This window comes from Capronia coronata, assembly GCF_000585585.1.
Source record: "Capronia coronata CBS 617.96 chromosome Unknown acBCG-supercont1.1, whole genome shotgun sequence".
In the NCBI taxonomy this organism is placed as follows: domain Eukaryota; kingdom Fungi; phylum Ascomycota; class Eurotiomycetes; order Chaetothyriales; family Herpotrichiellaceae; genus Capronia; species Capronia coronata.
This window is the reverse complement of record NW_006912893.1, coordinates 1,260,833-1,276,542: the sequence shown is the minus strand read 5'-3', so window position 1 is coordinate 1,276,542 and position 15,710 is coordinate 1,260,833. Positions and strand designations below refer to the sequence as shown.

The following is a 15,710-nucleotide window of genomic DNA, read 5'->3' as shown; positions in this document are numbered from 1 at the left end:
GTACCAGCAACCGTACGCAACATGCTTATATCGTGACTTAGTGGTCTCTTTAATTCCTCAGTCTTGACTCTTTTGTCTGCGTCTCAAAGCAGATTCCAGTCTAGCGAGACTGTGTCAAGTCGACCAGATCGCTGGACAGCTCATCCACATTCCATTGACGCCAATATTCCTCCTATCCACATAGGTTTCGCCCAGCCATGGGTCTCGTCTTACAGGTTCTCCTTCTGCACGTTGACGAGGGGGTGTCAACCTTGGCCAGCACATGACCTGTCCCTTCAAACATCTAGCCGTCGGCATAGTACTTTCGGCCCCTGATATTTCGGATCTTGGCCTTGACCAACAGCACGGCCCTGCAGGTCGTCCGTGACGTTGTCTGGCCGCAGACCCTGCAACTGTCGACAGACGTGCACCAGCAGACTCAGGGCCTCGTCAGGAATGGCGGCCACGATCCCGCCGTGACAGACGCCGAGGTAGCCGTTTAAACCAGGGGTGAGGCTCAGGAGGACGCGCACTCCGTCGTTGAGACCGAGCAGCGAGGAAGTCGCGTGGGGCGACGATATAGAGACGTCCAGTGAGTGCGTCGGCAGAACTGACATGTCTCGCATGCTGCTACGTGGCTGATTATGACCGGCCGACACCTCAGCTGATAAGCAATCCCAAGTCCAGCGGCTGTCTGGATTCATGTTGCCTCATTGGCTCCTTGCCAGCTTCAGAACGGATACGACGCGATCCCGAGGTAAACACACTCACCTTTTGAGGGAGGGCATAGAACGAGAAGAGGAACAGGTTGATGCCATCGACATTCTACCTTTGCCAAAGGCATATCCCAACTCCAACCTGACCATGTTCCAGCATCACCCGCTCGACGTGCATGGTAAACTGCTCCGTCGCTTCTACGAACCATTGACTCTACTTAGGGTGATGGATCTCACTCGCGGAGCGCAGCGTCCTGATTTGGCATCGGACCGTGGCTTGGACGAACAGTCAAAGCTTTGGCGTAACTTTCTTGATCAACTTGCATTTATATGCGATTTCGAAAAGGGTGGAGATACGGTGACTGCAATTTCTGCACAAAGGAATATAGAACATTCAATCTTTTCCCTTGCATCAACTCAAAGTCGAAATCTAAAGCGAGCGACCACGTTCGTTGGGTTCTCGCTTCTCTATGCCAAATGAACACGAATGAAAAGCCAGCTCTCCAAGTGGAAGATGAGATATTCAGTCGATGCATCCATCTTAGCCATCGAAGGGTCAAGGTATATTCTACATGGCTGCTTCGCGCCATTCGAAACACTACTCGGACCATGGGTGCAGGCTCGAACGCTGAAGGTACACCTCTGCGCGAGCATCATCCAGATTGAAGCAGGCCTCCTTCTAACACGATCGGTAGATGCATATATGTTGAAGGAGTTCCAGCGGTTGGAGACCCTCACATCTACTCCTTACCAACTATGTTCACATGCTCACGCTCTTTGGAGACACAGACTGGTGGAAATCCTCAGCATACGGCATATCGCACACTCACATCGTGGGATCTGGTCTGACATCCGTCATGACCTCGGGCGGCTGGGGTCCTGGTCCAAGGCTGTGCGAATGCTGATTCTCGGTGCAGTGACGTTTCCCCAGCGGATCGAAAATGCCAAAGTCGAAATCATTGGAACCAATGGGCCAGCTGACCTGCCGAATAGGCTTTCCTCGACTGATCTCAGTGGCGTCGTGAGACGCATGGTTCCTGCAGACCAGATTTCGCTGGTTGAACAGCTGAGTCAAGCACTTTCAGAAGCAAATGCGGTTGCTCAGGTCGAGGACAGATTTCGCGAAGAATATGCGCAGATCAAACCTCGTCCGCACGCAGAGTTACTTGTTCTCGAGCACTTCCATCGTAATGGCCTCGACTTCGTCACGGATGATAGATACATCGGCTGCAGCAAGCCTTCATGCTACTGCTGCCATATCTATATGCAATGCCACCCGGGCCGATTCGCTCCTCGGCCCTGTCATGGGAATCTGTGGATCCACCTCCATATCCGCTCCCGCTGGCTGACCGTCGTGCCACCAGGAACACAGCCCAGCCACAGGAGCACCATACCTTCAAAATGCTACAGGACATGCTTATCTACATCCGCCGAGACTTGCAAGAACAAATCTTGTCTAGAAGACCCAAGAGAGCAAGGCTACCAAATTCGACGACAGGAATGTCCAGCGTCGTGCTTGATGTGGACGCACTTCTGGCCTCCGCTCGACACACTAGTCAGTCACACGACGACCACGACGACAATGATTCAAACGATTTTGGGGAATCACTGGCAGTGTCGAGCAATTCTGAGGGAGAGAATGCCGGGAATGACACGTCCGAGGAAGACACAGCGTCAACTGAGCACGAGTCAAGCAACAAACTGGACCAAATGCGGCCTCATGAGAGGCAACATGAAGAGTTGGAGCCCTTTACGGATGGTGATGACGCAGGAATCTTACTGTTCCGGGGAAGAAAGAAGCATATTTCACCATAGGTTGGTTCAAATATGTAATACGGTAGAGCTTGCGGCTTTCAATACTAGTAGTGCAAATCCATGTCTTCCAGAGCGTATTCTGTCAATGTCATGCTATTTTCGACAAGACATGTATATTCACGACGGCGACTCCAGTCCGTTGTTCTCTCTGATATATAGTCCGATGGTGCAGGTATCATCCCTGACGCTGTACAGCCTCGTAGCCTCGTAGCCTCGTAGCCTCGTGAGCTGACTGCTCTGCATGACGTAATCCATATATTGTGGTGCGGAGACGGGACAATCATCCGCCCTTCGAATCTTGTGACCAGCGACTCGGAAGAGACAAGAGGGAGAAGACTAAACTGACATTCACTTATAACCCTCATCTCTCCTTCGTGTCTCCAACAATCGAGTGTTGGCCGGGACAACACGGTATGATATCTCATTGCTCGGTCATGGCAACGCCAGAGACATATCGCTACGATCGGAGAAGAACATACGACGCGGTTGACGAGTGCCACATATCCTGCTGATCATGACTGCGCCATTCCTATGTGTCTGACCACGAACTCGTCACGAGCTCCTGTCAATATCGAGTGCCCATTTTGGATATTGAGTCAACTTTTTGGATCATGGCGATGGCGCCCTTGCAGCCGTCCAGTCAGTTGGACCTCAAGTCGTTGCCACCCATATATATTCTTCCCACCCACCTCAAACCGGAAGAGCTTCATGAAATCGAGGATAAGGTCTTCAGCTTGGGCGGCGCGTTGACGTACGACCCCAAAGAAGCGAGGATCTTCCTGGGCCGCATCACTCAGAAAAAGCGCGCGGCGTTCGACTTGCGCGCCAGGGGTGTCTGGACAGAGGAGGCCGCCCTGCCTGAAGTAAGCCCCAATACCCACTCAAAGGGGCGCGAAGATGGAGATTCCGGCGAAGACGGGCCGGCAAGGAAGAAGCGCAGAGTTGGTGTTGAACACAGCGAACGCGACAGGAGGATGGACGCCAGACGTGGCCGGAGGAGTTTGAGTTCGAGTTTGAGTTCGACCGCATCAGCCGTGTCAACGATCGACACTCGCTTCCCTACGCCTCCAGCCGCACCTTTCTGGCCCGATCTCTCAGACCATATCCTGATCGTCAAACTCTCGTGGCTTGAAACATGTCTTAGCCAGCAGGAACTGGTGCCCTACAAACCATACATCATCTACACTGCAAAGGTCGTACCCAAGCCTGCAGGTGAGGCATCGCCCAGACCACTGCAGGATTCAGTGACATACATCAAAACGACTTCAGACACGGGCACGCAAGGCTCTTTGGCGCACAAAAAGCGCAACGTGCCCACGTCGATCCTCGAACGCGCAAAAGCCGACGCATCGAACCTCCCTTCCTCGTCCGGCTCGTACCCATCGCGTCGACGCTATGGAGACCACAGCGGAGACTCTACATCGCCCAGCACGCGCAAGGCGCATGCACCGCCAAAGCTGCACCGAACAACCACTTCCGAATTCGAGGAACTGGCAGCGCATCCACTGCCCCCTCTTCCCGAATGGGCGAAGGGACCGTACGCAGCGTATTCATGCTGCCGATCGACGCCGATGAACAGCCCCAACTCTGCGTTTATCGGCCAACTGACGAAAATCCGCGACGCGCGGATCCTCACACTCGACGACATCGGCGTGCGCGCCTACTCGACGTCGATCGCCAGCATTGCCGCGTACCCGCATCCAATCCGGCACCCGGAAGAGGTGAACCGCCTACCTGGCTGCAACGAGAAGATCGCGATGCTGTGGAGCGAATGGTACCACTCCGGCGAAGAGGACTCGGAACGATCGATCCAGACGGTACGCGACCTGGACAACGACGTCGACCTCCAGCACCTGCAGCTCTTCTGGAACATCTGGGGCGTCGGGGCTGAGACGGCGCGCAAATTCTACTTCGAGCACGGCTGGCAGGACCTGAACGACGTGATCGAGTTCGGCTGGTCGACGCTGACGCGCGTGCAGCAGATCGGAGTCAAATACTACGACGAGTTCCTGGACAAGATCCCGCGCGCCGAGGTCGAGCACATCGGCCAAGTCATCCACCGCCACGCCCGGAGCGTGCTGGACATCAACCCCGCGCAGTACGGCACGCCTGACGACGTCGAATGTGTCATCGTCGGCGGGTACCGGCGCGGCAAGCAGGCATCGGGCGACGTCGACGTCGTACTCAGCCACCGTGACGAGTCCAAGACCCAGGACCTGGTCGGCTACGTCGTGCGCAGCCTCGAGCTCGAGGGCTGGATCACCCATACTCTCACCTTGCACACTACGACTAGTGACCGTGGACAGGCCACTCTCCCGTTCCACGCGGAGCGTAGAGGTCGTGGCGGCTTCGACAGTCTCGACAAGGCGCTGTGCGTGTGGCAGGATCCGCATTTCGAAGTCCCCGATCGAAAACAGGGCGACGACCCTGACCCTGACCCGGACAAGGTCAAGGTCAAGAACCCGAATATCCACCGTCGCGTCGATATCATCATCTCCTCGTGGCGCACTGTCGGCTGTGCCATACTCGGCTGGAGCGGCGGCAATACCTTCCAGCGCGATCTGCGCCGCTTCGTCGCCAACACGCGCGGATGGAAGTTTGACAGCTCAGGCGTGCGTGACAGAGCGACCGGTCAGGTTCTCGACCTCGAGGGACCTAGAAGGAGAGGCCATGATAGTACAAAAACCGAAACCGGGAAAAAGGGAAACGCCGGCCATGACGACACGAAAGGTGCCGGCTTCACAGAACGGCACAATACCAAAACTACAGACGCACCTTCGAGAACAACAGAACAAGAACATAATGACGGTGATGCCGCTGCTGATGATGAGATGGACGATGCAGATACCTGGCAGGACCGTGAACGGAGATTGATGGACGGTCTGGGATTCGGATACCGTCCTCCTGAAGAGAGATGTACAGGGTGAGAGGAGGTTGGCTTGGCTTCCCTTGGCTTATATCTTGATGGCTTTGGTTCTTCTATTCTTTTGCTTTCGTTCTTGGGTCCTGGAGGAGCGACATGTCTTTTCTTTTCTGGACTTGAATGTCTTAACCTTTTTGTAATTTGATCCCTCAACATCCACCTGTACATCTAGTGCAGGGCAACTATGCCAAATTTGACATTGCACGCCAGGCGCTTTCGAATTGAACACTCCACCAATCTGACTGCAACGACTTACTGTGTTCCAGAAGGAATCATGACATTATGCTATTGTGGTACCGAGGAGACGAGCGGATGTAGGGGGAGGTTCTCACATATATTTTCGCATTATTTATTGGGAACCGTGAGACGAAATCATGGTCCCAGAGCATGATGTAGATATCATAGCAACAACAGCATTAGGATAGGAAATTGGACCAGTCAATATCTGAGCATACTAATTCTCCCACGTGGTGGCCTTGGGAAGAAGGGGTGTGGGAAAGTGGGGGGAAGAGACAAGAGAGAAATGGAAACGGGAAAAGGCAAAGGAGAATGAGAAAACAACTTTGAAAAATAGGGAGACACTCTTCGCATTCGATATTTGAGGCGAGAAACCGATCGATACCTCGGTGAATCGATAAAGTCACGGACACCACCCGGTAACAAACGCGATGTTCGGTTCCGCTGACGGCTTGGATCCATGGCCGTTCTCAGCCTCACTTGATATCCTCTGCTCCTGTCCCTGCGAAGACTTGTTTGTTGTACAGCACACAATCCCGCTTATTGAGAGCGCGAGAAACGGATACCATTTGGGTACGATCTCGGTTTCCCTTTGACTGTCAAATGCCGAAATTCGCCTGGAAAGTCCCGTTTCAGCTTAGGTTCCATATGAAAAATCGTATGCCCAGTAGTCCAGTCCGCCCGACGGCATGATACTGTTACCAGCATGGCGCAGACTGGCTGTGCTTGGATCCTGTGGCGTGACCTCCATGCAGCATGACATCGCGCTGTGCCTCTACGGGTCCATATCGTAGGAATCCAAAGAGAAGCGCCATGCTCTAGCAAACACCCCCGACGTCTTGGGCGCTGCAGTATCAGCACAATGCAAGAGATCGCCTCTCTTCACCCAGTAATATCCCTGCTTTCCCCATTTTTCCCAGACCGAAGAGACATGAAAATCCACAACATGCAAATGCAAACGCAGTCGCAATCGCAATCGCAGCCACAACCGTATTCGGACCTCCAATCGCCTAGAACCCCCTTCCTCTACCTCGTCCACGTCCTCGAGGGGCACCACGACCTCTCCCCATCCCCCGCCCTCTCGCGCGAGTGCTATCGCCCTCCTTTCTGGCCTTGTTTTTGGGTTTCGGCTGGTCGTCAATCAACAGCGTATCAAGCGGTAACGAGTCCGGCAGGATGAAGTATCTGATGGTCGAGCCGCGGATGTTGATGGTGTCGAGGGAAATGGTCTCGCCCGGGGCGGAGGTGTTGACGCGGTTCTTGGTGGTCATCTTGACGGCGCGCAGGGCCGTGTTCATCTGCGGCGAGACGGCTGTGATGGTGCCGTGGACGATGGTGCCGTTCTTGAGTTCGACGGTGACCGTTTCATTGGTGCATTTCATGAGGAATCTGTACCGCGTCAAGTATTAGCTTGGATATGGAATTGGATACTTTCTTCCCACGACCTTGAAGAATAGCACGTCACAACAGAACAGAACAGAGAAATAGGTCGACACCGCGCCAGACAGGACGGATTGGAAACGAAGATCAAAACAGGAGTACGGACCTGACTAGCTTCATCTTGGTCGAGGTTTGGTGACTGGGTCGACTTTGCGCCGCTGTAGTGGGAGATGTATGTATGTGTGCAGGTTCGATCTAGTTGTGATTTTGCTGGGAACAAACAGCACTCGTTCGTGGGAGAGGACCGGACGTATTGATTGATAGCTGAGGAGCAGTTGGACGCGCACAATTCGGACACTTTGTGAGGTATTGTTTGTGAGGAGTCAGTCGTCGACTTCAACTTGAAGTTTGCGGGCACAGCCTTGAAGTTGGACACTGCAGTGCAGGACCGACTCGACGTCCGCGCTGCTGGTGCCAAGACTGAAGGCTTGGCATGTTTGTCGCAGCCTCAGCCTTGCGGGTTCGCTGTTTGATGTATAGTAACCTCCTTAGTTCCTAGGTACATACTAGGTACGTGTCTGCGACTACCATGTGCCTGAAGAGAAATTGATTGGGTGTAACAGTACGAGATCACGAGATACACCATTGGATGGATCAGGATTTGGAAGGACCTAGTCCCTCGCACTGACTTACAACTTTGGATGACTACAGAGTACTCCGGGTCGTCGACACAACACGAACACACCGGGGACTTTACTTCGAGACAAGATATACTCAATTGCAGCTAAGCCGCTGAGCATCAGATTGATCCATTGATGGATCGATATTTTTGATTGTGGATTTGACCTCTTTGAGCTCCAATTACTGTACACTATATGATAGCCTCGTCTTGTAGTATGAGACAAGCACATCACTTTCTCTTCTTGATGATCAACACCACAACCGCACTCCCACCCTCAATCCAGTCCCTCCCTTTCCCTTCAGGCACTTCCTCCAGAATCTCCTTCATCTGCCTGACGAGCTTTTCGACGCAATCCTCCGTCTCCCCCGAGGCGATCTTGTCTTTATATGCCTCCCTCCAGCGCGTGATAGGACTCACCGTGCCCAAAGCCATCTTGACCTGGTCGAGAGTGAATTTCCTACCAACCAGGAACTGTTCTCCCGGCGGGACATGTCCGTCCTTGTTGAACTCCAACCGTTGGAACTCCTCCTTGGGAAACACTTCCGACAACTTGACACCGACCCCATCACCTGACTCTTTATCAGTCGCCGCCTCCGATTCTGCGTCCCAAGGCAGCGTCAAGCCAGCATACAGGCCACGAGCCAGCCTGTTTCCAGGCTGCTCAAACTCGCTGGCCACCGTGTCTTCGAATTCCTGGAAGAGACGAGTCAACTTCTCCGCATTCGGCGTGTCGGGACTGCAGTAGCCGCTCTTGGTGCACCAGAAAATAATGCTGCCGCCCGGTTTGAGGATCTTGGCGGCCTCGCCGTAGAAGCGTGGCAGGTCGAACCAGTGCGCTGCCGCCGCCGCGGTGATGAGATCCACGCACTCCGGGCTGCCGGTGCCGGCCACTTCCTGCAGGACCGGCAAGAGGCTGCTGACTTTCTCTGCCTCGCACATCTCGAACCGGACCGGCGTGCCGGACTTGGTCGTGCTCGGGATCTTCCGCGCCGTTTCGACCATACTTTGGCCTGGGTCGGCGGCCACGGCGTGCGTGAATCGCGGAGCGAGGGACCGGGTCGCAGTTCCGGGGCCGCACCCTACGTCGAGAAGCAGATCTAGGCCGCCGCCGGTCGAGACATGTTTGTCGATGATGATGTCGATCAGTTGGTTGGGGTATGGGGGCCGGTACTGTGCATACGCGGCGGCCGAGGAGCTGTCGTAGTTCCGGAATGTTTTGTCCCTGGGAGCCGGGCGCTGAGATGGTTGCTCGGTGGAAGCCATAGCGAGGTTACGCTGTGTTGGCAGTTGACGAACAGGCCTAATGGACTGGTGTTGCGATATATATCCCAATCAGGCTCGGAAACGGAACACAAGTTTCCCTTGGTCGTCCTGGACACCTTGCTCTCTCGTCCGTCGATCCTTTGAGCTGTGGATCGCCCTTCGGCTGGCTGTTGCAGGTCGTGTACGTGCTCGAAGACGATGTGTCGTGTCGCTACTGACAACAATCCACGTAGTGTTGTACTCGTCTCTTGATCCAAGGCTGCGTCCACAGTCAGGTATACCCTATAACGGGGATGGTAATTTGAATCTGGCAGCAGGTCAATTGATCTTCTAACCAGTCGTCAGATTAGACAGATCACAATGAAAACCAACAGACAGCAGAGAAACAGGCAACCACCGCTTTAAAATGAAGGACTTCGGTCTGCTACTAGTAATACTTATACGTAGCCGTACCTCAACCCGAATGGCCCGTCCGAACCAAAGCGCAAGAATGCCGGGTGCCGGTGTCCCACTTCAGGGACAATTGATTGGCTGTAGTCGGAGCCTGACACGGACACGGAATCGGAGCCGGAGCCGGACTACGTATATACCTATTACATGCGCACATGTACTGTCATCCCTATATCTACGTGCCTACTACTACTCTGTACGTATTAGGTTGCGTCAAGCTTTCTTCAAGCTTTCTTATATAATAAGCATAAATGCCCAACCTCAACGCACCTTTAGTCGGTTCGGTTTGGATCGTCGTATCCTGCTCGAAAAGACATTTTCAGCCTCGTCGACCGACCACATTGGGACTAGCCTTGCGGTGGCACTTCAGGGATATAAGAGACAACGATCAACCTGTCCTTTAGTAGAGCTGTATTAATGATGATCGATTAAGCTAGCTAGCTATCTTGGGAATGAGGGATGCCGGGGCCAGAGAATGCAGAAAACACCAAGGCCGAAGAGACTTGAACACGCTTGGACGCTGACAGAGACAAAACACAAGAGACATTACCACGCTCGCTCTGCTGAAATTTGTTGGCACCCTTTCGCTTTCCCACTGAGCGCCCAACTGAAACACTTGGTTGGATTGTCAAACAACTTCACAGGCCTGCTGGGAAGTTTCAAGACATCCTTGACCCGAGAGAACTTTGTCTACCACTGCCCACCGGCACTGGCAGCAATGACATGCGCCTCCCCTTCCCGTTCGCCATGGCTAACACACTGCTCGGCCGGGTAATGGTTCGCTTGGACAACGGACTCGAGTTTGGTTCGGTGACCTGATCGTCTTCTTCATGGTCACTCGGCCGGTCAAGTTCCTCCGAGCCGGCTTCGCTCTGGCCTATCCTCGAGATAGTCCTCGGATTATGGGTGATTGATCGTAACGGTAGGCCGGTCGATGGGCCGTAACTCCGACTTAGTGACGACGGCGGCCTGGACACGGTAGAGCCGCTCATGGCGAGCTTACTGTAGCTGTGGACCGCCAGCGAAGAGGGCGATCGGATAGTGCCAACTGCGGGTGAACTGGAGTTCCGTCCTCGATGGTACGGCACCGGGTCCATCAATCGACTCGGCCTGACGGGGGAATGGTCAGCCACGCGCTCGGCAAACGACCTGAATTGTTGGTCTCGTTGCGGAGGCGTCGGTAGCATGGGTGAAGGTGATGATGTGGCCTCCCGACTTCGGGGACTCCTCAATGGTAATGCAGTACTGGAAGAGATGGAGCGTGGGGTATATTTCCGCGCGGTGGGTGGTTTTGTGGCTGACGACGAACGATATGTCGGTGCCAAGGGAGCATCGGCCGATTTCACAACAGCTGACCATCGTGGTTTGTTCGGCAGCGGAGTCGGACTCGGTCGAGATGGTACCTGTACCACGGGAGGAGAGTAGACGCCTTGACGATAGACTGACGAAGGCCCTGGCATAGGTGACACCCCACGTCTGATTGCACTCCCACTAGCATGCGACATAGGCGTCATTGGCCGTCTATTTGAGGGAAGAAGAGATCCTCGTCGGTTGCTCGAAGTCGGGGGCGGTGGTCGACTCGAAGACGGGGTCCGTTGCTTCGTGTAGCCGTTGAGACCGTATTTGGGCGTTGACTTGTCTATTCTTTGTGGTGGGAGGTCGACCGACGAAGGTGGTGAACTCCCCGGAGTTCCGGCAAAGGTAGTGCTGGTGAAGGAACGATCCGCGGAGACGATGCTGGAGATCGACTCGCGTAATCTGGAATTTTGTTGCGTACTGTAATGCTCAAGAAGAGATTCGAGGTCCTCCATCGTATCGGTCAGATCTCTCATTCGAGACGACAAGTCTTTGTGTAGACGAAGGATTTCTCCATTGACGGTCAAGCGGTCTTTGAGACCTTTCTGGATGATGGCGAGAACCCGGCTGATCGCTGGACCATAATGCATCCTTTTCGCCTCGAAACTCTCAATCCTCTTGGCCAATGCCGCCGGGTTCATCATCTGATAATTTTCGGTGATCGCCTCTTGGACCTTGAGAATACTTCTCTCCACCGACTCAACCATTTTCTGGGCCTGCCGGCCAGCGTTGCGGAAGACGATCACCCACCGATCCTCACTGAGTTCACGCCGTAGATTGTCCGCCTCCTTGGAGAGTGCCGTCCAATTCCTCTCTAGCCGTGCTCGCTTTTCATCAAGCTCCTGACATGCCATAGGAAAGAGCTTTTCTGCCCGTGACTGGAACATGGATAACCTCATCGGCAGGAAATCCAGAGAGGCACGAAGCGGTTGCATGCGGGCGAAAAGGGCCAATAGATTAGAATCGTCCTGAGGATTCTCGATGATCGGCGACCCCAAAGGAGACGACTCCAAAGTAGGAAGACTGAAACGGGAGCCGGGAGTATTCCTCTTCTGAGAGGGCTTGTCGATAAAGCTTTCGAGCTCGTTCAAATCGATGGCCTGACTTGGACTGGCAGGCTTTTGCGCCTGGTATGCAGCGTGCCTTTTCTCCTCCATTTCAAACACCAGCTGGCTGAGATTGTCCATTTCCGCTGCAACATCTCCAAGTACCTTGGCCCACAGCTCTTCCCATTCCATAGCCAGTTCCACTTGCTCATGGACCTTTTTCAGATCGTGCCGGACGTTGTCCCACCCTTCGAGTGTCACCTCCATTTGCTCGACGACCGCCTGCAAGTCTTCGGGCTTGACGGTACCGATGTCGGAGCGTGACTGTAGCCTTTCAATCGACAGGACGTAGACATTGATCAGATTTTCGAATCTTCGGATAGTCTTGTCGGTCTCAACGAGCCCTATTCTGCCTGCGGCGGCGGCCCATTCCACATCATCATCTGCGTCGAGATTCTCCAGCACCTTCAAAGCCTTCTTGTTCCATGCTTGTATCTGCTCCGCGGCGGTCGTAAGGGCCTTAACTGCCTTGCGGGCTGTCGGAAGGGTGGTGACCGTGGCAGCAAGCGATTCAAACTGGGGCACGTTGATGCCGGTCAGGCTGGCGAGTTGGCTGCTGAATGAGGCTCTCGAGAACGAATAGACTGAGTCACTTCGAGATAGATTATCCGGGAACAAATAGGAGCCGGCATCGCTGCTAGGTCCGGATGAAGCAGAGGAGTGCTGACGCGGAGGAGGCACATCGTTGGTAGGCGTGGGGACGAGTAACTGATGGAGATCGACTTCGCTTTGGGTTTCCACCATTGATGAACGTCGAAAGGCAGAGGTCATGCCAGACAGTGTGGCTGACCCTGCCTGGCTCCGGAGGCGCTCAAGTAGGAGGCTTGATGGGAGGGATGGGAGGAATAGAGACTGCGTCGTCGTTCATAGGCGTATGTTCAGAGACCGGAGAGCGAAGCTGGTGTGTGGTGAGAGGTCCTGCGGAACAGGCGCGAAGAACATGCAATCAGAACGCTCGACGGTGCGGAAGATGCTGGTGAATGTGAAGATGGGCAAACCTGGTTCTAATACAAGTGATGATTGCGAGCAAAGGTAGGTAGGTAGGTAACAAGAGTCGTATGCTAATAGTTGGTACAGAATATCTAATGTAGTGAAGTATGTACAGAGTACTAAGTAGTGGTAGATGGGCAGCGCAGGCCAGACCCAGCGGACTGGTCTGGCGTGTTTGGCCTGAGATTAACTGTTTGGGCGTAGCAGCGATTGGCCTAAAGCCTAAAGGTTACAGCAGAACGCGCCTTGCAGATGGACAGACAGGGTCGTGGACATTCTCAGCCAGTAGGCGACTCTTTCTCGTGTCTTGTTCCATGCAGTCTGACATCAGTTCGGAAAGTCAAACGCGGTTCGCGGTCAACAACAATAATACACGACAGAGGAGTTAATGGTGATAATCAAGGGAGAACAGTAACATCGACTTGTTTGTATTCATGTAGTCGTTTTCAGATTGGAGAATGTTTGATGTTTGATGTTCTGGTTCGGGTCCGTCCAGGTCACACCGGCAGTCAGCATCATGACAGTGATGTTGCCAACCCAGGACTGCCGCCAGCCGGATGGCAGATATGTGTGCATACCATCCCCGTCTATTTGTTTCAACACCCTTTCCAATATCGAGCACTCTATCAATTCAATGCCCGATGATCCGACGCCCCGAAACTCTTGCCATTAGTAGTATACATGGATATAGCCCCAAAGGCACCGGACAGGCCGTCGCTTTATAACGGACGACTCACCCAACCATTTGGGAAATGCGCACTCAGATGACCTCCTCTCTCTCCCAGCCCTTGGGCTTGATATGGTCAAATCCTTTGCCCGGATGCGGTTTGGCAGGATCTTTGTACTCGGAAACGAATGGGTTTGGGTCTTCGGCCTGGTTGAGGTTGCCTAGGGTATGATGAATCTCCCGGTGTTTGGCTTCGTCCGCCCTGATGTAGAGCAGAAGATCTTTCATGGACCTATGCCCCTCTGGCATATTCCAGTACTTGACGGCAATCTCTGGGGCTTCCAGATTCTGCCAGGCCGGGAGCTTGCCACTCTCCAAGTCTTCAATGGCATAGGTGTAAGTCTTTGTGGCTTCCTCTTCCAGGTACCCGACAAACCGGTGGCATGTCTTTGGAGAAACGACGTAGGCCAAGAAGAAACCATTGGAAAAGACACCCTGAGCACCCAGGATCATCAGCTTCATGAACCAGCCTGGCTCGGCCATCTTGAGAAAGGTGAGGAGATGCATCCGCTCGTTGTAGGCATCTTCGAGAAGTGTCTCGATCCTGGTCATGTCAGTAAGTTCTCCATTGCTGAAAGTTTGACAAGATTTGTGTCCACTTACCAACCGTTATCTCTCTTCATTCTTCGTAGACTGCGGAAATGTCTCAACATGCCTGCAACCATGCCCGGGACACCGGCGACAGTCTCGAGGAAGATGAATCGGATCAGCCATTTCCTCTCGTTCATCACGTACGGCTTGTTGGGATCATGGCGGTAGCCCGTGACTAGGTCTGTAGCCCATCTCAGAAACCTAACCATATTGTACGCCGTCTTGTCTGAAAGGGTGCGGCATTCACGATGAGCAATCTCGATGCTCTTGAGTTGTTCCTCTCTGGCCTCGGGATGGGGCCATGATGCAGGACTGCCAGATGTTAGACAGAGGATGTTTAGCAGACCGGGGGACCGCACGTCAATTTGATATTGGGAAGGTTCTTGGGAGGGGGAAAGAACTCCAACTGGGACTTGTGGGACACCGAGAAGTTTCGATGCGAGGCAGGATTCAACGATCCGAGGGCAGTATAGCCAGCCCGCAGACCTGCTGCGGTAGCAGTCGAGATAGTGAAACCCCGGCTGGCTGCTCTGAAGATATTGGTGGTAAGGGTAGGAGTGATGAGGACCTTTGTTGTACTCATGTTGAGGATGATCAGGGAGGTATAATGTTAGCACAATGTATTTGAGAGTGTATGGTTAGCAAGTGAAGGTCGGACAGCCCTGGGCGCTGGGAGCATAATATATCAATCCTAAAGCAGGAGGCATTGATTGATACACAACGGGATGCGCGAGGCAAACTGCCAGCAGCCATCATGCGCAGGGTGCGAGAATTCTTTGGCCATGCTCACCGTAGGGCAATGTCCGCCCATCCACGGTTGGTAGGTATGCATCAGTGAGGATGGAAGGCAAGGCACAATGAAGGAGGCGGTTGATTCTCGTAGTCATTCTCGTCTCCGTTTGAGGTTTAGTTTCCGCTGGACTCGGCCTGTGGATAGAGCCTGTTGCAACTCCTCGGGCTCCAGCGACTTGCTGCTTACATTCTGTGTATTTTAGCTGTGCCACCACATACTAGTATATTGCTGACTCACGGCATGCTTCGAGTCCTATTTCCCGATGTTTAATTTAATTCCATGGTTCTGGGACTCGACCAAGCCAGCATGGTCTTGACCCAGGCCCTGACCCTACTCAGACTTTGGAAGACACCAACAGATATCCTTTGCGCCTCGGAGGGACTGATCTAACCTTCGCCTTCATGGTCAATCAGGCCCCACTGGCTCCCACTGCCAGTTTGGCCCCGTGGACACGCGTGTTTCCCAGGGGTCTAGCTTCAAGTTTTGTGGCTTCTCGGGGACCACTCGATCATCTGGAACAAAGATGGCAAAGCTGCGATGGCCATATGACTTGTGAATGATCGGGAGAGATCGGATGGAAGAGGCTGCGACAATCAGGAGGAGGCTGTGGAAATGCTGTGGACATCTTGGCTGGCCCTATACGGTCAATGAGCAAGATATCGGGAAATATCGGTGACTTTGGGGCGGCCACCTCGAGGCTGA

General features: G+C 53.7%; 7 protein-coding genes across 7 annotated transcripts; 2 read left to right on the top strand and 5 right to left on the bottom strand.

The window, feature by feature from the left end:
* Window positions 1–283: 283 nt before the first annotated feature.
* Window positions 284–524, bottom strand: A1O1_00460 (uncharacterized protein; the record flags this gene model as incomplete). The annotated part of the gene is made up of 1 exon (XM_007721379.1): window positions 284–524. A coding segment is annotated over one exon (240 nt), but the record flags the coding sequence as incomplete, so codon positions are not given.
* A 648-nt stretch (window positions 525–1,172) lies between these two features.
* Window positions 1,173–2,510, top strand: A1O1_00459 (uncharacterized protein; the record flags this gene model as incomplete). Its single annotated transcript, XM_007721378.1, has 3 exons — window positions 1,173–1,329; window positions 1,391–2,009; window positions 2,060–2,510. The coding sequence occupies 3 exons, from the start codon at window positions 1,173–1,175 to the stop codon at window positions 2,508–2,510; spliced, it is 1,227 nt and encodes a 408-aa protein (XP_007719568.1).
* Window positions 2,511–3,127: 617 nt separating this feature from the next.
* Window positions 3,128–5,437, top strand: A1O1_00458 (uncharacterized protein; the record flags this gene model as incomplete). Its single annotated transcript, XM_007721377.1, has 1 exon — window positions 3,128–5,437. The coding sequence occupies one exon, from the start codon at window positions 3,128–3,130 to the stop codon at window positions 5,435–5,437; it is 2,310 nt and encodes a 769-aa protein (XP_007719567.1).
* A 1,243-nt stretch (window positions 5,438–6,680) lies between these two features.
* Window positions 6,681–7,052, bottom strand: A1O1_00457 (small nuclear ribonucleoprotein D1; the record flags this gene model as incomplete). Its single annotated transcript, XM_007721376.1, has 1 exon — window positions 6,681–7,052. One exon carries the CDS (start codon window positions 7,050–7,052, stop codon window positions 6,681–6,683), a length of 372 nt encoding a protein of 123 aa, XP_007719566.1.
* Window positions 7,053–7,960: 908 nt separating this feature from the next.
* On the bottom strand, window positions 7,961–8,995 carry A1O1_00456 (uncharacterized protein; the record flags this gene model as incomplete). Its single annotated transcript, XM_007721375.1, has 1 exon — window positions 7,961–8,995. One exon carries the CDS (start codon window positions 8,993–8,995, stop codon window positions 7,961–7,963), a length of 1,035 nt encoding a protein of 344 aa, XP_007719565.1.
* Window positions 8,996–10,104: 1,109 nt separating this feature from the next.
* A1O1_00455 (uncharacterized protein) lies at window positions 10,105–12,651 on the bottom strand (the record flags this gene model as incomplete). Its single annotated transcript, XM_007721374.1, has 1 exon — window positions 10,105–12,651. One exon carries the CDS (start codon window positions 12,649–12,651, stop codon window positions 10,105–10,107), a length of 2,547 nt encoding a protein of 848 aa, XP_007719564.1.
* A 1,006-nt stretch (window positions 12,652–13,657) lies between these two features.
* A1O1_00454 (alternative oxidase, mitochondrial) lies at window positions 13,658–14,798 on the bottom strand (the record flags this gene model as incomplete). The annotated part of the gene is made up of 3 exons (XM_007721373.1): window positions 13,658–14,168; window positions 14,228–14,527; window positions 14,575–14,798. 3 exons carry the CDS (start codon window positions 14,796–14,798, stop codon window positions 13,658–13,660), a joined length of 1,035 nt encoding a protein of 344 aa, XP_007719563.1.
* Window positions 14,799–15,710: the final 912 nt, after the last annotated feature.